Source organism: Rhinopithecus roxellana, chromosome 6 (genome assembly GCF_007565055.1).
Source record: "Rhinopithecus roxellana isolate Shanxi Qingling chromosome 6, ASM756505v1, whole genome shotgun sequence".
Taxonomy (NCBI): Eukaryota; Metazoa; Chordata; class Mammalia; order Primates; family Cercopithecidae; genus Rhinopithecus; species Rhinopithecus roxellana.
In genome coordinates, this window is record NC_044554.1 from 76,382,193 (window position 1) to 76,402,690 (window position 20,498).

Sequence of the window (20,498 nt, forward strand, 5' to 3'; positions counted from 1 at the left end):
GGAGAAACTAAATGTCTGATCAGTTCAGCAGAGATCATAGGGATGATTATAAGGGATGCTGGCCTCTGTCTGAAGACCTCAGTGTGACCAAAATCCCTGTGTCTCTGGCTCATCACATTCAGCTAAAGAGTAATTCCCTTCACTGGGTCTTCCACAGGCCTGTGCTGCCCAACTCTTCTTTTTTATAGGGTCCCCTAGACTGAGATGTCTGCAGCCTACTATCATCTATCACTCAGAAGGAAAAGTCACCATTTTTTGCTTCTTTAGTCTGGATTGAAGCAATCTAAAAACTTGGGTTTGGACCAAAATGAGACCAACAAGACACTCTTTTGCTACTTTCTTTCCCAAAGATTCTACGGAAGAACTGGACTAGCCAGATGTGGAACATAAAGTAGAAGTCAGAGCTAAGATGCAAAAATCGCAAACCACAAAGGGCGGGGCACCATTATTGGTGCAGCTGCAGATGCTGAAGGTACCTACAGCCACTCTGATCGTTATTAATAAGGTTCTTTCCAGGGTGTGGTGAATTCTGTCAGGTCTGTGCACATCTCCTCTATGTGCCAAGTTTATGAGTAATACTAAAGGACAGGAACTTAGATTTACTGACTTGGGATGGAAGTGGGATCTACTGACAATTGAGATAAAGGTCAGATGTGATTGCCAAATTATCATGGAAATGGCATTTAATAGTTCAACAAGTCATGAAAGGCTTCTGTGCACAAACATCTGGCATTCAAGTATATTCCTTAAAGACAATCAGAATAAAACTGGCTCTCTCTTTTGTTCCAAAGTTTCTTTTCTCAGATTTTAAGGAATAGGCAGAAGTCGTCCTTGTTCAGGCTCAAGATCTTCCTTTCATCCCTTTCTTGGCTTACCCTTTAGTCACAAACCTGTAGGTATAAATCAATACCAACTTGGGCTGTGTGTGCTCTCATGTCTCCATTTCGTACAGTTTTAAGTACATATCTTTTAAAATTCCACTCATACATATTATTAGAGAGGACAGTATTATGTCTGTAACTTCAATTATCCTTCTCCCTCCCCCCGCCCCCCGTTTTTAGAGTTATACCTGAGTGTTGTTTTAATACTGAGATAATTTTTAGACATGTACTTCCAGATGGGTGTTTAATGAGAAGAACTGAATGATCCCATTTATTTTTTGGTGGCCAAATTGTTTGTGCCCACTTTCATGAGTCACTAATTTTCGATGGGCTAACTGCTAATAGGTAGGGTAGGAGCAGTTCAAAAGAAGTGTTGTATATACTTGTTAATAAGTTATTAACAAAATTGCTTCTGATTACAGAGGCTAAAAGGTATCTACTTTTACTAGAAGAATATTATCAGTGGAAATGTTTTAACATTTTCTTGGGACTAATGCACTTCCAACAGAACTAATGGTCATAGAATGTATTTTGCCCATTTTAGAGGAAACTGCTTATAATCCTATTTAGCAGGTGCCAGTTTGAGAAATAAAGATTTCCTTCCCCAAGCCATTAAGACACATGATATCTAAAGTTCTTTCTAATGCCTATGACTCTCAGAGGAAAACTCCAGACTACTCAGATCGATGGTGAAAAATAATGCATCATCACAAACCCCCAATTTGTAATAACAATAAGTTGACTGAATAGGGAGAAAGTGATAGCATCCATCAACCATAAAACTCACCTTGGGATTTTATTATGCATTGTGCCATTTGGGGAATGTTAAGAATTCTTTATTCACAGGGGTGTCAACATAAAGCTTGTTCTACTTCTATAAATCCTAGCCAAGGCAAGATCATGAAAGGTTTTAAGAACTATCTGTATGAAGTACCACTCTCTCCTCTCTTTGATGATGGAGGGCAAAAATTTTACCTGGACACATTCCACCCCAACTCCCACCTCTGAGGTCACCCAGATATGCTTTATGACTCATTAAGTTTTTTAAGCCTTCTTGTGAATCCATACCTCCAAGCCACTTTCTGACATCTTAATTGTCTCATTATCACCATTATTCTCTCCTATTATGTGTTTCTTGGATCTTGAGGTGCCCCTAATCCTTTACTCTGACTCACTTTTGCCTCAGTCATGCCCAGTCATTCCTGGAACCTGAACAAAGAGGGCATTTACAAGGATTTGTTAAAATGGTTGAGCCTTGTTCACTTATGTACAAATGTGCAATAAATGAACATACATGCCATATCTTATTTCTCCATGTTTTTAAATGTAGGAGGGAAATGCTGGAAAAAGAGGGGAAAACCGCAAAATTCAAAAACCTATTCCAGTTAAACCTAAGTACTGCAACATTGACCTCTTCAGACCAAAACAATCATCCTTTTCGCTTCAAAAAGAGAGCAGATAATTTTATTACAAAAAATAAAGACAAATTTTTATGTAACAGCAAACAAGAACTTGGTCATGTTGTAAGTAAAATATGCATATTTAGCATGATTTATTAGAAAAAATGTACTGTACACTTGCCCACAGTCTGTTATGTTCTGTTATGATATTTTCAGCAATCTTCTATTTTTGCTATCTTAAAACAACATTTAGGACTGCTGGATGCCAGATGGAATTTTTCCTTTCCACCCACTTCCCACTGCAAAAGGAAAAAAAGGTTCTTTGCATCCTACATGGAGATCTTTTATAAATTCCTTTTCCTCATCTTTAGCAACCAAAGTATATGAATGACTCAGAAATCATCAAACTTTGGCTGAATCAATATAAGGCAAATATACAGCACAGTAAGTTGTATTTAAAGTGAACATATCTACCTGTATGGTGTTTATTAACAAAAGATATTCATATTATGTGCATGCACAAAATTCATTTCTACAAAAATAGGACTGACTCCAAGTCAACTTTTAAAAGAAAAATGGTGATATAACAGTATACTTTAGGGAAAAGGTAATAAATTAGAAGTGAACTATCACTGGACATTCTGTCTTCACTGGAACTGAAGTCCCCTGACTTGGGCTGCCCACAGCAAATCCCTTGTATGTATGCTGGTTACTACTTAATATGAAATTGACAGGACTGTGAAGAAAGGGGGACCAGAAAGCTTTGAAGGAGTGAATGTGACCCATTCTTCTCCTTCAAATCTGTTCCCACATTGCAATGGAGGAATGTTAAAAATTCAAATCTAATCATTTTTCCCTCTTGCTTAAATTCTACACAAGAGCTTGCTATTGCTCTTAGCACACAATGTTTGGATAAACCCACAGGTCCTGCATCCTCCAGCTCCTGTGCCTTCTTCACCTGGCCCTACCTCTCCCATCCACAGTCCACACTTAGGTTCCAGCTGGTTGGTTCTGCTTCTAAAGCTGCTCTCTTCTCCACATCAGGCCCTCGTGTTATCACATGTGTTCTTTCCTCTGCCTGGAATACCAATCCCTCCTCACTTTTCATAGCTCTCATGACCCTTCAGATTCTGTCTTTCTCTCAGGTAAATGTACATGACTCCCTAGACTAGCCAAGGTCACCGTTAAATGCCTCCACAGCACTTGGATGCTGACCACACAGGTAAACTGTGAATTCAGTCTCTGAGTTTCTCGCAGAGCATTAGCTCATGAGGTCAGAGATGTCGTAGGGCAGTCCTTTGGGAACCAAGCCACACTGTAAGTTGCTACCTATGTGTCTTTACTTCTTGACATCTCTTCTTTTTATTTTTCTAAACCTCAGTAGTACACAGTTATCATGAACAACTCTCCATCCGTCTGTGCATCCTTTCCCTAAACTTTTTGTCTTAAAGCATTCATTATAAACCCAAATAACACCAGCCTGGCAAAAGTTTCTAGTGTCGCCTGATCAGACACCAGTCTATATGGTAGTAACACTGTTATGTTAATGCAGATCAGGCCTTCTTGGGGGTAGAGAAGAAAAGAATATAAGGTCACCTGGGGTCTGGAGTGAGATATACCACTGGGGGAGGAGGGTGAGGGCAAAAAAACAATGACAACTTGTTTTTCAATCTTCACTTTAATGATTTTTCAACCATATTGCAGATGATATGGCTATTTTAATTTTACAAGAATTAGAACCTAATAAAGCTAGGAGTAGCATCTGTACAGCAGAGAATAAAAAGACCCTTTGATAACATGAGTTTGATAAATCAAACGAACTGAGCCAGTATCAATGTTCTTAATTGGGCCTTTTAAAATAAACTTGAGCACTTTAAAAAAATAGCATAATGACAAATTCCTCTCCAAAAATGCTCAAACTAATTTTTTTTTAAATGTTAGGACTTGCAGTGGGCTTCTTGTGAGAACCTAAAAATACAGCTAATGAGCAGATGGCTCCACCAGACAGCAGGAGCACACCACTGACTTCCACTGGCAGTTAACTGCTATTTTTCTGGAGGAAAAGCTAGAATTTAAAGAGCACACAGAGTGAACCAAACTTGTAAACCTTGTTCCTAAGTAAATGAGAAGAGCATGGTTTGCTGCAGTTGTGAAATGTGTTTGCCAGATTTTACTTTCCTCTAAATGTCTTATTTAGACACTTCATTAAATGCTGTCTTGAATGGTTAACTGTTTTCCACGTAGAAATTCTTTCCCCACCTAGACTGTAAACTTCTTGGAGGCAAGAACTACTTCTACTTTTTTGTTACTCTGTGGCCATATTATTCCCTATTAAAAATGGACTATAATAACTCACTCCAGGAAGCCTAATTCCATACTTTAATACCAACCCAACACAAAGTCAGGATTTTGTTATTAAGAAAAATAAACTGGTTTCAATGAGGTGATTTCTCAGTTTATAATCAGGCAACTTAATGTATTATGAATTGCCTATTATACCGTAGTTCTGACTTTCAATTCCATTACAATAGTGTTACAAAGTTCTACTTCTCTTTAGTAAGTGGTTTCTTGGTTAAACTAAATACTGATAAACTTCAAATAATGCTGGGGATTCCTTGAAACTTTACTTACCTAGATGTATAATTATAAGTTTGAAAACAATGATAAAACCTCTTTTCCTTTTAGTAATTCATATAGCGTAAAAAGAAGATTTTCACCTTATATTTAACTGCTTAAAAAATACAGACAAAATGAAAGTTGGAAAAAGGTAGAGACCAACTTTCAATATGTAAAATAAGCGTGACAGCAGCCAGAATACTCCAAACCACTTCTCCCCTCGTAATCCTTAAACAAGGAACCCTTTGACGTAGGCAGAATTCCAGGATGAGGCTGCAGGAAACAGGGAAAAGGAAATTCCGGTTGAGGCTGAGTGATAGAGACCCTACCCTGGCAGCAGACTGTGCCAAGATGCAGTTTCAGAGTGTGCAAAATCCCCTTCCCACCCATCCATATTTCATGAGTGAATTAGAAAAGGGGAAGGAAGTAGGGTGGGTCCCCGGACTTAACAAAGGAACAGAAGAAAATGGGGTGGGGCAAGGGAGGGATACAGACAGGATCCCTAGGGAAAGTATTGCTGAACAAGGTTTTCACATACATTTTACAGATACTGCTCATTTCTACAGTTGGAAGTCAGGAAGTCGGTTTAGGAGCTATTGTCGGTATTTCTAATCTACAATTTAATACACTACAAAGCATAAACTACATTTCAGGAAAAATACAGGCTCAGTTTTCTGGTAAACAGTGCAGCTATGGTCCTGAAAATAGGACCCACATCCATCTAGACACATACTTTGATGTAACTATTTTGCTGAAAATAAATTGTGAAGAGTTTATAAGCTTTTCAAATCTAAGTAACAACTGGGCAAGCACCTTTTCTTTTTCTGCATCCCTGCCCCCCACCCCCCATCCCTCCCTACGTATTCTTTCTGTCTCTGTCCTCCAGGGCTGCCCTCTGAGTGCATACCCTCTTTCACAGGACTGCTGTGGTTCCGGTTACGTTGGTTTCTGGGCCACCTATCAGTCCTCACTCCAGTGATGAAGGCTGAAGGAAGACACCCTCCAGAGGCAATCAGACTTGAATTCACTCTGGGCCCAAGTCTGCTTAATCCCTCTTCAGCTCCCTCACTATTCAGTCACTATTCAGTCAGACTGAAATAATGTAATTTATCTCATGAAGGCCCTGCCTCAACCATCTTCCTTAGGAAAAGTTAGAAAACCAAATGCTCAGTCGGTCCTCATTATTTTTAGAATGAAGTAAAACTTCTCAGCCCTCAAAATCCTCCACAGTCTGGTCCCAATCTCATTTCTCATGAAATCTTCCTTCTCCTGCCTCCCCTCCCACACCCGCAACTCTTGGTATTCCGGCAACATGAAATCGTTTCAGAGTTCCAAAAAGCAACTAGTATGTTGGTATCTCTGTGCATTTTCTAATGCTAGTCTTCCCACTAGGAATACTTTTCTTCAATGTGGATTCTTTAAATCCAACCCAAAACCTAATTGAAGGTCCAGGTCAAACTCTACTTCTGCCCTATATAAGAATCCTGCTTCCTCAGGTGTAAATTCTTCTTCAGACTCCTATGTATCTCTCTTGGGATTCTCTTCACTGCTTCCTTGTATCTCAGCCATTTGTGTGGATATTTTTTCTCCACAACTAGACTATACTTCTTGAGGGCAGGAGCCACCATAGTTAGTCTGGCTCCTCTATGACATCGGCTTAAACAGAAGTTAGTGAATAAATGGATGACAGAGAGTATTCTAGAATAGAAGTATAGTAACACCAACTCAGACTACACAGATCAGGAGAGCAACCCTAAAATCCCAGTTAATTCTCAGGAAGGCACACATATTGCAGCAAATGCCAAAGCTCTGGCCAAATGTGTCAGTTTATTTGGGAGCTACCAGAGATTCTCTCTGTTTAAGGTATTTTCAAAGGGTTCTGGAATGAAAAGTTTGTGTTGTCCCCATAGTGTTTGCCAGAACCCCACCTAACAATTTGTCAGTGAGATAATACGAACATCTCAGCCACCTGAAGCAAACTGTAGGCAAACAAAGTAAGGTAAATGGCTTATGTAGCTTTCTGGCAAAGGTGGTAAGAAACAGAACATTCTTATGTCTGCCACTATACCAAAGAATCCTTCAAAATTGCTTACTATAAAACAGCATGCACATCCCCCATTACCAGTCACTGAATTCTGTCAATTTTACTGTGTAAATGACTTTCCACATTTACTCCCGCCTCCGTTCTTATGGTCACTGCCCCAGTTCAGGCTAGCTAGCACCTCTTACCTGACTCACTACAGTAGCTTTCTAAAGGTTCTTTCCAACATTTCCCTCTTCTTCACTCAATTATTCCTCTAAAGCAATGCCAGAGAGATCTTACAAAGGCCACATCTGATCATGCCACTTCCCTTATTTGATGGCTTTCCTTTGCCAAAAGGCAAGTTTAAGCTCGTTAGGGTAGCTTACCAGTCTTTCATAATGGAATTTTAGGCTGCCTCCCAGCCCACCCCTCTCCATTCCCTAGGAATCACCAGGACTGCAGTTATGTGTCTTCCCGTGGGTCCCTCTGCCTAGAATGCTGTCCCCTGCCTTCTTCTATGACCATTAGTCATTCTTCAGGGTCATGCTCAAAAGTCCCCATCTGATAACACGTGTCCCTTCCTCTATTGGCACAGTCACAGAATTGAGGCTAGGAAATACAATGCCTACACAGAGATAATTTCTTTAAAGAACCAACAGCTCAATGTTAACTCTACTATCATAATGTTTAGAAGACACAGCCAATTTCTTTCCCCTTCTGAAAGTCCTTCCATAATAATTTTCAACACGTAGGAATGAGTGCTTGCTAATTGCGCCTACAGCTAGTTAATAGAAAATAGAAAAATGGAGTGCTTCCTGAGAAGCCTGCGATAATTATACATTTAACTTTTTAAATTTCAGAAACACCTCGGCAAAAGCACAGAGTGAAGCATTTCTCTAATGGCATGCATTTATAATCACAGCATTTAGCAGTTAAGAAAATATTAGAAATGCCTACTAAGAAAGCTGTAATCCCCTTCAATTTGTAACAAGATGTACCAGCAACAAAGGCTTTATTCTATCAAATTTATGTCTTTCCCCATGCAGTAGTGCTGCAAATTAGCTCTCTCTTTGGCATCTATGTGGCATTCTAGAACTGGAAAAGTAATGAAGGTTAGTCAAAAGGATGACTCAATAGGCAACTTGGGTTCTAACTCAAATTTTATCACGGTCTACTTAACTAGCTTTGGCCCAGGAATGGTGAATGAGGTCGATGAAGCATTTTAAAATCATAAAAGAAAGGAAATCTGTATGTAACTTCAGGGTTTGGTCATTATTGTTATAACAAGAAGAGGAAACTGCAGACCTAGGTTTACATTAAGTAAACTGCAGTTTCCTCTGTCCATGCTGTGTGTCGGAACTGAGTTTCTATGAAGAGCAGACGACTGCTATTGTAAAGAAAGCGAGGACAGGAAAAATGAAAACGCTGCACTACCTTCATGAACACTGTGAGCTTAAGGGCTAAGCAAAGGTACAGGTACATCAAATGCCCCAGACATAAGATTGAAGTGAATTAGCAGGTGGTTTTTATTCCTAATAAATTACTGCAAAAAGTATAAGCATCTAGTATCAAATAATTCGTTTAGAGGAGTGCTACATCAATATCAGTTTGGAGAGTTGAGAGATTCCACTGGTGTCATCCTGCAGAAGGGAGATGACAGAATGGCTTCATTTATAGTTATCACTAGAAAGAAAGATCCCTAATATTCCTTTCCTTATTTTAAGCTTCACAGGAACGTCTATATACAAAAAGTTGTAATTCCAATATTACACAGCATCTTTCGTCTCAGAAACAAAAACGTTTCAGAGTTGTTAATGCACCCATTATATAACAGTCACGCAAGAAGTAAAAAATGTTAGTGTCTATTTTACAAATGAAGTGAAGGTTTAAAGGTTACAGAGCATATAACCATAGCAAAGCTGCAAATCTTCAATCACTAAATTTCTGCCTCATGTTAAAAGCCTTTACAATTATCAGCCCCAAGTGTAGATTTCTATAGTTACAGATTTGAAGAGTATTATAATCTCATTGGCTGTGACTACTTATAATATTCTGGACTGAACTAAATATACAACAAAGACAACACACAGGTATCTTTTTAATAAGTGCAAAGTTGTTTTGTCATAAGCCTTAATCACAAGCCTAAAGCTTATGATTTCTAACTTTGGTGAAGTGGTACCCTACTGTTCTACTGTTTGATTTTTGAAAGATCTTACCATACCTGAAGTTGTTACTGGTTTACTGCACCTAATTTGCAATCAGTTGTAAGATACAGCATTCATTTTAAGAACTATAAGGAAAGAGAAATGCTCACAATTAAACTATGACATGTTTTCATATCATCGATTGTTAAGACTACTGTGGGGAAAGTGTGCATCTTGAAATCAATAAAATATGGCATATGAAAAACTGTTGCTCATCTAATTAAAATGAATCAAAAGGAAATTTTTTGAAAAATTTAAGCTGCACACTAGGATATTCAAATATCCTAAGGACACAGCAGTGGTTAGGAGTCAGTCTATGATGTAGTCAAACTTCAGGGTGCTTTTAACAACTTGAAAAAGGTGCTAAATTTTTCAATAGTTCCAAGCAAAGTGAAGGTTGCCTGAGACCTATATCCACACTTAAAGTCAATAGTCACCTCTGAAACAATTCAATCACAAAGCTTTGAAACTGCCTAATTATTCCCTTTCTTGAGACACCAACTGTTACAATTCGACGTCTCACTGTTAGAGAAGTGCTGTGTTATTAAATTAAGCAGCCAGCCAGCCTTGAGCATCTTACCTCCTCTCCTTCTCAGTAAAACCCTGCCATTTGTATTAATAGACTTGGAGCAGAAAAAGCATGAAGCAATGTTTTCCCCCCTGGAAAGGGCTGAAATAAAATCTCAAGGAAAAACAAAAGTCAGAGAATGACACACGTATAAGCACAGAGGAATGTTCCCCTTCATGAGCAATCCTGGATAGTGCAGCACTGAGAGTGAAGTCTTACAACCACCAACAACCAAGTCAACAGATAACAATGTGTGGCACAAGAAAGTGGTCCCATTGTCTTCTCAGCATGACGGCAGCATTCTCAGTTCTAAGGCTCAATCTGAATAACTGCTTTCAGGAGGACCAAGCGGAACGTCCCTTTCCTCCAGTTTTAACTGTATTCAAACAATATAACTCTTGTTGGAACACAAGCCTTCATAAGATACTGGGAAAACTCCCTTCTGACCCTCTCACTTGGTGAGAGCATCTATAATCTGTTTTTGTGTTTTTATCTATTTCTAGTGACTTAGGACACATTCATTTGGCAACTAGATCCACCTCTGTACTAAACATAAAAATATGTTGAAATGTTTTTTCAAAATTCATATTCTACAAACTATACGATAAGGCAAAACTTCCAAAATCAAACTTGAAAGCCACCCAAGCAGGATCATAAATAGATAAGGATTCATATTTGCTTAAATGTATTCTCATATTTCTACATAATTTACTTATGAGAAGAGTCTCTTATAAATCCAGTGTCATAAGCCACTTGCTTAGAACTATGAGCGCTGTCATTTTTACTAAGGAGGATGCTCTTGGGGGGAAAAAAACCCCAAAACCTAAAGAATTTAAAATTAAATAGTCTTTTGTTCAAACATGCAATCAGGCAGAAACATTTTCCACCCCTTCAAACCTGCATCCCCAAGAGGCAAAAGGCTTACGTGTTCAGACTTCTCCTGTTCTTTTTTGTCCGTCTGCAAAAACTGATAGTTTTCTCTTGCCAGCTTCTGAACTAGTTCAATTCGTCCGATTTCATCTCTTTCTTGAAGCTTGCACATCACCCCTGCCTTAAGAGTTGGAGAAAAAGCGAAGATATACTTAAAACCACAGTCCCAGGACATGACACCACCGCAAAGTTCACCTTATAATAAGCTCATCTTTTCCACTGCCTGGATTAAATCATGGTCTTGGGAAAATATTTTGCCTTTCAAAAACTGAAGTTACATTATTATAATCTAGGAGCACCATGCCAAAAGACTTAAAGTTGAGTCTGCATATCACTCTACTTTAAGAGCAAACTAAATCATTTGCTACTAAGTGTGCGCCTGATAGGCTCCTGTTTGTTTGTTCCTGACAGCCTGTTTCCTGTTACATAAGCAAAGCCTAGCAAGAGGTTAAAAACTCATGGGAAAGTTAGCCAGGAACCACACTGGTGAAAGGGCGAAGTGATACAGAGCCCTAAAAATAACAGTATACAACACCCCAATTCTTTAGCCCCACAACAAATTATTCCATATGTAAATAAACCCTTAACAACAAGATCACAAGATAAATTTTTTCACAATTGGAAAATTAGTATGGGGCATCAGTAAAATACCACTAATAGTGCATAAAAGATGGTGAAATAGTTTGCTAAAAATAAGGGATTGGAAAAAGAAAGCTCGAAATTTCCTTCCTTGGGGTTTGGAAATGATCCATAAAGCATCATATTTTACATTAGGTCAAAGTGCCTAAATAATAATGGAGGAGGGAGGTGAATCTAAGACTTTGAAATAGGAAAAAGAAAAAAGTTCATTCTAACACACTAATTATGAAGTGTTTCTGCTCAAATTCTTTCCAAAATGGTTCATACTGACATACCAAGACATGATCTAATAAAGAAATCCAAAGTTATACTTGGCAGGAGCAGTCAAAACTAGGGAATCCGTTTTCCTCAACATAACCTACAGGATTTGAATATACTCCATAACATGACCAAATATAGCAAAGGGGCCGGCGAAGAATCCAAACTTCATGATCTTAACGGTTTGTGCTCAAGATACCCATGTTGTTGAGTGGGCAGCAGAGAAATGGAACCATTCCTGCAAAGCAATGACTAACTATTCCCAGGGGCTGTGGTATCTCTTTAACTAGCAGTTTGTCCAACTAGGAAGGAAATAAACAAAAAATTTCTGAAGTGGCCCACATCACAGACTCCTAGAGGACAGCAAGTGGAATTCCTCCACCAAAGTCAGAGATTTTTACAACATCCTCACAAGTGGCTTTTCAGTTCCTTTCTAAAGTTTCCTTGGACAGGGACCTAAGTTTGTCTTAAGACAGTCTGTACTCTGTTGGATAGCCAGGCTTGTTGGAAAGTCCCTTACTCTTATCACACTAGACAAAACTGAAACCATTTAACTTCAATCCGTGAGGACTAGTTCTGCCTTTTAAAGCAATGGAAAGTAGGCCTATTCTTCATACAATGTGACATTCTTTCAAATATTTAAATACAAACTATTGCGGGAAGTCAGGGACCCCGAACGGAGGGACCGACTGAAGCTGCAGCAGAAGAACATAAATTGTGAAGATTTCATGGACATCTATTAGTTCCCTAAATTAATACTTTTATAATTTCTTACACCTGTCTTTACTGTAATCTCTGAACATAAATTGTGAAGATTTCATGGACACCTATCACTTCTGCAATGAATATCTTTGTGATTTCCTATGCCTGTCTTTACTTTAATCTCTAAAGCCCATCATCTTCTTTGTAAACTGAGGAGGATGAATGTCGCCTCAGGACCCTGTGATTGTATCAACTGCACAAATTGTTTGCAAGCACCTGTGTTTGAACAACATGAAATCTGGGCATCTTGAAAAAGAAAAAAGAACAGGGTAACAGCGATGTTCAGGGAACAAGAGAGGTAACTGAACTGGCCACCGGTGAGCCGGACAGAACACAGCTATATTTCTCCGCTTTCATAAGCAAATAGGAGAAATATCGCTGAATTCTTTTTCTCAGCAAGGAACATCCCAGAGAAAGACAATGCGCCCTGAAGGTGGGTTTATAGATGGCCCCTTTTTAAGACGTCTTGTCTTTTATGGTTGAAGCCGAAGGGATGAAATCAGCCCCGGTCTCCTACAGCGCTCCCAGGCTTATTGGGACGAGGAAAATTCCCACCTAATAAATTGTGGTCAGACAGGTTATCTGCTCTCAAACCCTATTTCCTGATAAGATGTTATCAATGACAATCCGTGCCCCGAAACTTCATTAGCAATTTTAATTTCACCTCATCCGGTGGTCCTGTGATCTCACCCTGCCTCCATTTGCTTTGTGATATTTTATCACCTTGCAAAGTATGTGATCTCTGTGACCCACACCCTATTCGTGCACTCCCTCCCCTTTTGAAAATCACTAATAACAACTTGCTGGTTTTACAGCTCGGGGAACATCACGGATCCTGCCGACATGTGATGTCTCCACTGGACACCCAGCTTTAAATCTCTCTCTCTTGTGCTCTTTCCCTTTATTTCTCAACCCAGCTGAGACACTTAGGAAATAGAAAAGAACCCACGTTAAACATCGGGAGTGGATTCTCCCAATAACAAACATTTATAATATTCTCATTTTAATATTCTCCAGATATATATCTGATATGGTTTGGCAGTGTCCGCCTCCCAAATATCATCTTGAATTGTAGTTCCCATAATCCCCACATGCTGTAGGAGGAACCAGGAACAGGTAATTTAATCACAGGGGCAGAATTATTCAGTGCTGTTCTCGTGGTAGTGAATAAGTCCCATGAGGTCTGATGGTGTTATGAAGGGGACCTCCCCTGCACAAGCTCTCTTGCCTGCCACCATGTAAGACATGCCTTTGATCTTCCTTCGCCTTTTGCCATGATTGCAAGGCCTCCCTAGCCATGCTGAACTATGAATGAATTAAACCTCTTTACTTTATAAATTACCCAATCTCAGGTATGTCTTTATTGGCAGCAAGAGAGCAGACTAATACAATATCCCTAGTTCCCTAAATTATTTTATTCATTCATTCACTCAACAGAGTAAAGGATTTATTTGAGCAAGAACCTACTATAAGTCTGAGAATACAGTAGTGAACATTTTAAAAAAAACAAAGTTCTGGCTGGGCATGGTGGCTCGTGCCTGTGATCCCAGCACTTTGGGAGGCTGAGTAGGGTGGATCACCTGAGGTCAGGAGTTCGAGACCAGCCTGGCCAACATGGTGAAACCCCATCTCTACTAAAAATTCAAAAAATTAGGCAGGCTTGGTGGTGTGCACCTGTAATCCCAGCTACTAGAGGGGCTGAGGCAGGAGAATTGCTTGAACCTGGAGGTAGAGGTTGCAGTGAGCCAAGATCACACCACTACACTGGACGACAGAGCAAGAGTCCATCTCAAAACAAAAACAAAAATAAAGTTCCTTACATCATGGAGCATACATTCATAATGTAACATACCAATAGGAAATATTGCGTGGTAATATATGACAGAAAAAACAATGAAGCAGGGTAAGGGGACAGAGAAATAATTGAAGGCATTATTAAGATAAAAATGTCAAGGAAGGGTTTTCTAGTAAAATGACATCTGAATGGTAACCTAAAGGAAATGAGGAAGAGGTGATGTGCATATCCAGAAGGAAGTGTGTTTTGGGCAGAGGAACAGCAAGTACAAGGGCCCTAATGCTCAAGTGTGTTGGCACGGTCAAGGATAGGCAGAGACAGCAGCAGGGCTAGAAGAGAGCTGTAAGCAGTAGACTGGTGGCACTGGTTGAGAGGTAATGCAGGAGCCCAACACACAATTTCCTTATAGGCTGTATAAGGAGTTTGGATTCTTTTTCTGAATACGACAGAACTTTGGAAGGTTTTGAACAGAGAATTGGCAAAATATGATTGACATTTTGGCAGGATCATTATGTGTCCTCAGTTGGACTGGGGGAACTAGTTGATGCTAAAAGACTAGTTAGGAGCCTGGTTTTCACATAAAGACATGGCTTGGAACTTGTGCTAGTGGTGAAGATGGTACATGTGGTTCTAACCACTGGAGATATTTCAAAGGTAGAGCCAGCAGATTTTGCTGTTTGGGAGTCTCCAAAATATTTGCCCAGAGTAACTGGAAGGATGGAATTGTCATGGGGGATGCAGGGGTTGGTCTGGGAAGAAAAACGGCTATTTGACATCCAAGTGGAATTGCTGGGTTAGAAGTCTGGAAGTTCAGGGGAAGTCCAGGCTGAAGATACGAATTCCAGAGTCATCAGAGTACAGATGGTATTCCTCTGGTTTTATCAATGGAATGGTGTAAATCCAGGAATGGTGTAAATCCAGGAGTCTACTGTTTCGATACTGGGAAGATGAGGAGTAATCAATCAGAAAAGGAGACTGAGGAGGAGTGGCTCCAAGAAGAGAATCTGGAGAGTAGTGAAGCTGTTTCGAGGAGGAAGGAATGAAAAACTCTATCAAATGTTGCTGAAACGTCAAACAAGATGGGCCCAAAATAACTGATGCTGAATTTGACAAAAGTAATTGGTAACTTTGAGTGGAGCAATTTCTGTTTGAACTGATAGCGACAAAAGCTTTATTAGCACGGGTTCAACAGTAAATAGGACACAATTCTTCCAAAGAGATTTGTGACAAGAAATGAGGCACTAGCTGAAAACCGTCCTTGAAGAGAGTTTTGCTTGCTTATTTGCTTTAACATGAGGGCTATTCCGGGATGTTTACCTTTATTAGAATTCCAGTAGAGAGCAAAATTTGATGATGCAGGAGGGAGAAGGGGGCATTTTCAAGAGTAAGGTTCTTCAGTAGGAAAGAGAAGATAAAGATCTACTCTCAGAAAGAAATATGAATATAAATATTTCATCCAGTGAAACAGGAGAGACAGTGAAATACAGGGGTAAATATGCAGGTACGTTGGCATATTTGGTGGTAGGGACATGCAGAAATTCCTTTCTGAAGGCTTCTATTTCCCAGAAAAATAAGAAGCGAGTTATTATCTGAAAAAAAGAAATTGTGGGGAGATGCTGCTGGAGGCATAAGAAAAGAAGGCACGTTAATAGTCATTCAGGTTACAAGCACTATGAAACCATTGTGTAAAGGGCCAGACAGTAAATATTCTACGCTTTGTAGGTCATGGGGTCTCTGTTGCAACTGCCCAATTCTCCAAGAGATAATACATAAATGAATGAGCACAGCTACATTCCAATGACATTTTATTTATAAAAACAAGCAGTAGGCTGTGGTTTGTCAACTTCTGGCCTAAGAGAAGGGGAAACTGGGCAAGGGAAGTAGAATAAAGACTGCCAAGCACTACTAAAGGCCCACTTGATTTTATTTTTACATCCTTTTATGCTCCTAGCCATCCTCCTTAGGGCAGATTTCTGTTTGTCAGGATTTTAATCCAGTCCATAATCTGAGACAATGGTAAATATATGGGCCTATCATTAAGATGCTCTTTTAATCTACAAAAAGGAGGGTAAAAAAGTTTCAATGGTATTATAAAATAACTATGGAGGCAGGGAAATTGGGGCAATTTCTACTTACAAATAAGCATTCTTTAAATGTTTTGACACTTAAATATGTTTCTATTATCTAAAAAATTCATGTACATCAACCAGCGAGGATTTCTTCTCTCTCCTTCCATTTCATCTGCACAGTATTTACTATACTGTCCTGGCGGTGAAGGGAGGATGCTAATGACCCTCCAAAATGCCAACCTGGAAACCTGTTCTGTGATGTAATCAGTGGTGTGATGGATTTAGCCCTGATCTTGCTCTGCTCCCCAGTATGGCCCTCCCATACAAAAGACAGCATGTGGTGAATGGAGGCCCAGGCAGTGGTGGGACACAGTTGAGAGTACTGGGCAGCTACAACTAACTCATCACCACGGGGAGCCTGTTCCCTCCTTTCACCAGCACTGGCTCCAAAGCAACTCAGCTAAGCTCCCACAGACTCAATCTGGAGACAAAGTCTGTCCTTCTATCTGTAGGTCCCAAATACAGTGTTGTTGTTGTTTTTTTAATCAGCTGATTACAGCATCTCAATAAAAGGCTGAAATTAAATAGAGGAAATTTAAGAGGTCTTCACTATTTTTTGGATTTCTGTATGAACATGATTTTTCAAGGAACTCCAAACATTTTTCACATATGATTAGAATCCTAAATATAAACTTTTCTCTCAGCCAAGTGCAGTGGCACATGCTTATAATCCCTGTGTTTTGGGAGGCCAAAGCGGGAGGATTGCTTGAGTTCAGGAGTTAGAGGCTGCAGTGAGCTATGATCACACCAATGCACTCCAGCCTGGGCAAAAGAGTGAGACTCTGTCTCTCTCTAAATATAATAATAATATGTAAATAAAATGAAGTTTCCTTTCAGGAGGAAAACATTTTCATTACAACCAGATACTCGGGCCCACGAAGCAAATATGTACTTTAAAGGCAAAATGCTCTTACTTTTTAAAATGGGCTTCAGACTAACTTATTTCTTTAATTCCACATCTTATAATTAAAGAGAGAATATTGCTGTTTTGATTTTCTGGTTTCCAAACAACTTCTAGACGCAGTTTCACAAGGTAATCAATTCTATAGCATTCCTTACATAACAACTATCAAAAAAGACTTTCAAGGAGGTTATGAATGCTTCTTCATTCACTGGGAGACTTGAAGCCCACATATCCCAGATGATTTATAAGGCAGTGCTAGGTGGAAGCATCATGCCGAACTAGATGTTCCTCAGGGTCCCTTTCAGAGCTCCATAATTTAGTGACTTAATTCAAGAAATCCATGAATTTATTAATATATTGTGGGAGCTTTGTTATGGCAGGAGAAGCAAGATAACTAACGGTCCTTGATCTAAACTTTCACATCCCTGGTCTATTGAATTTCTCTATGTAAAATTAATTATAAACAATTTACCTAACACTGCTAAGCCAGAAAAAAATAAAAGATTAATGTATAACTGTCAGAAGAGTTATTTAAGAGCTTTATTTCAAGGTCTGTTTTGAAAAAAAGTCTCCATAATGTATAATTAAAGCTATTCATAGGATTTTCAGCCTTTGAGAAGAGAAATGTTATGAATGTAAATGAAACCCTGTTTCCTTTATAAATGGAGTCATAAAAATGTTGGGTCCATCCCCTCAACGGCAGAATGAAGCATGGACAAGATTCCCGTGGGAAAAGTCACAGGGATGATAAATGAGCATCTTACTGGGACAAAAGCACAGTTCTTTGTATTAAAACATTCTCTGCATTATCTTAACTTTAACAACCACTTTTTCTAAAACACCTAGGTAAAACATCGTGCAAAAATTGCTTATTAAGGTCAGGGAAACCAGAAAGAAAGAGTCCACCTTTCATGAAAGCACTTCTGCAATAACAGAATGCTATTCAGTTCAAATTCAGGGTGTTCAGATAAATTCTTATTAATTACTACATAATATCTTAATTTCATTGAAAATTAAGCCTAGAAGTTCATATAATTTTTTTGCTATTTTAAACAGAAATATAAATGACAGAATAAAACACTGATGAGCTTAGATGATATATTATTCTATTGTATGCACCTTATTTTCTTTATTTCTTTCTTTTCTTTTTTTTTTTTTTTTTTTTTTTTTGAGATGGAGTCTTGCTCTGTCGCCCAGGTTGGAGTGCAGTGGCGCAATCTCCACTCATTGCAAGCTCCATCTCCCAGGTTCATGCCATTCTCCTGCCTCAGCCTCCCGAGTAGCTGGGACTCCAGGCGCCCACCACCATGTCCAGCTAATTTTTTTGTATTTTTAGTAGAGACGGGGTTTCACAGTGTTTGCCAGGATGGTCTTGATCTCCTGACCTTGTGATCCGCCCACCTCGGCCTCCCAAAGTGCTGGGATTACAGGTGTGAGCCACCGCGCCCGGCCATATGCACTTTATTTTCAAAACAGAAAAGATTAAGAATTCTTTTCCAGGAAAATTCAGAAGACAGTTCATAGTCAAAAAATAATAATAATTTTAGGGCAACAAATATTCATTTTCTCAAATTTCTTCAGAAAAAAAAGTTAGACTATGAAAAAGCTCTCCCTGTTATAGATAGAAGAATATGCCCCTTGAGAATTGGGAAAAGAACTACAAAGCATCCACAGTGAGAAATGTACCTAATTGAAAGTGTGATGGTCAAGGCAGGTGAGGAATCCCTAGGGAGTCACTGGTATGGGCCTCAAACACCATACTGGGGCATCATGGAGATTTAGAAATCATTTCATAATTCCTAGCCTTTCACTGTCCAGGCAAGGCAATGGACATTCAGTTTCTCTGGCCCTACTCCTTTGTGGAATTTCTTGTGTTAAAACATCACCTTTGTATAGGATGGACAGACCCATCCTATAGAAATACTGTGTAATGCTGCATCCTGCCAGAGTATGATGAGAGCCAGGAATAAGACAGAAACCACACTAACATGAAATTTATGCTGTTCTTCCCCTCAAGTACTTTCTTAATCTTTCGTACTTAGAAAATTATCCCTTCTGAATAAAATCAAAATACAGCGTTATAAATTTACATAATATATAGTATTATAAATTTAGATAATTGATAAAGTAAGGAGTGCATTCATTTCACATACTTGATTCCTTTAACGTTCAGACTAAAGTAGGGAGGCCACCAATATTTTCTTTGTTTTGACCTAAGAGAAATTACAGCTCAGACTTGTGTATACATTTTTGACCACACTGGTAAGCAGGGCAGCAAAGTTAAAAAAATAATTAAAAAGTTAAAAAAGAGAATAAGCAAACTCAAATAATATCAAACATAAAAGATTTAACAGGATAATCAATTTTCTTTGACAGTCTTAAATAAGTTTTTTAGTATAGATATTTTTAAAGTTATAGTCTACTGATAAATTAGTTACCAAATATTTAGCAGTTAATTTGTATAATTAATTATCACTTAATAATAGAATGATTGATTCAAATGGAGGATAGGAGACAATGAAAACATTCACTGAATCCAGTGGCCAATGGCTAATGGAACAAAGCAAGATTTTCCAAAGTTCAATACATTATAAATTACTCAAGGCCAAGTGTGGTGGCTCACGTCTGCAATCTCAGTACCTTGGGAGGCTGAGGTGGGCAGACTGCTTGAGCCCAGAAGTTTGAGGTCAGCCTGGGCAACATAGCAAAACCCTGTCTTTACAAAAAATACAAAAAATTAGCCAGATGTGGTGGTGTGCACCTGTTGTTCCAGCTACTCAAGAGGCTGAGGTGGGAGGATCACTTGAGCCCAGGAGGTTGAGGCTGCAGTGAGCCATGATCATGCCACTGCACTCCAGCCTGGGTGACAGAGTGAGACCTTGTCTCAATCAATCAATCAATCAATCAATTAATAACTAATGAAAAATCTCACTAGAATTCTTAAAAGCTAGAACCAGACAAATTTTCAGTACATTTTGACAAAGATTCTTAAATCCTTTTATCCTATAATAGAGTGAAGGGACTAGAATATTTTGTGTCTGTGAAGATACCATCTGGCAGAGAGTAATGCTGCAACTTGGCCCAGTTAGATACTTTAAATATTCCAACCAAAGGTACAAGAACTTCCAACCAAAAAGCAATGAGATGGATGGTCAGAGTGACAATAACTGAGAGAGGCTGACTTTGTTGGGTCCTTACTGTGTGTCAGGCGCTGTTCTAACTGCTTCACATGTAGTCGTTCAATCTTCAGAACAATCTAACAATTATTTCCATTTTACAAAGGTTAGAAAGGCAGTTTGCACAGCTGTTTAAAGCAAGGACATCAGAACCAGACTGCCCTGGTTTGAGACCTCACCCCATCCCTTACTGGCACATCTATAAAGTGGTGG

General features: G+C 39.0%; 1 protein-coding gene across 1 annotated transcript in view; it reads right to left on the reverse strand.

Annotated features, from left to right (window-relative positions):
* Window positions 1-20,498, reverse strand: part of RAPGEF5 (Rap guanine nucleotide exchange factor 5) — a 246,904-nt gene that overhangs the window by 91,573 nt on the left and 134,833 nt on the right. The window contains exon 9 of the mRNA XM_030933057.1: window positions 10,618-10,743. Coding sequence (XP_030788917.1) covers window positions 10,618-10,743 — 126 coding nt within the window. The remainder of the gene's footprint in view (window positions 1-10,617; window positions 10,744-20,498) is intronic.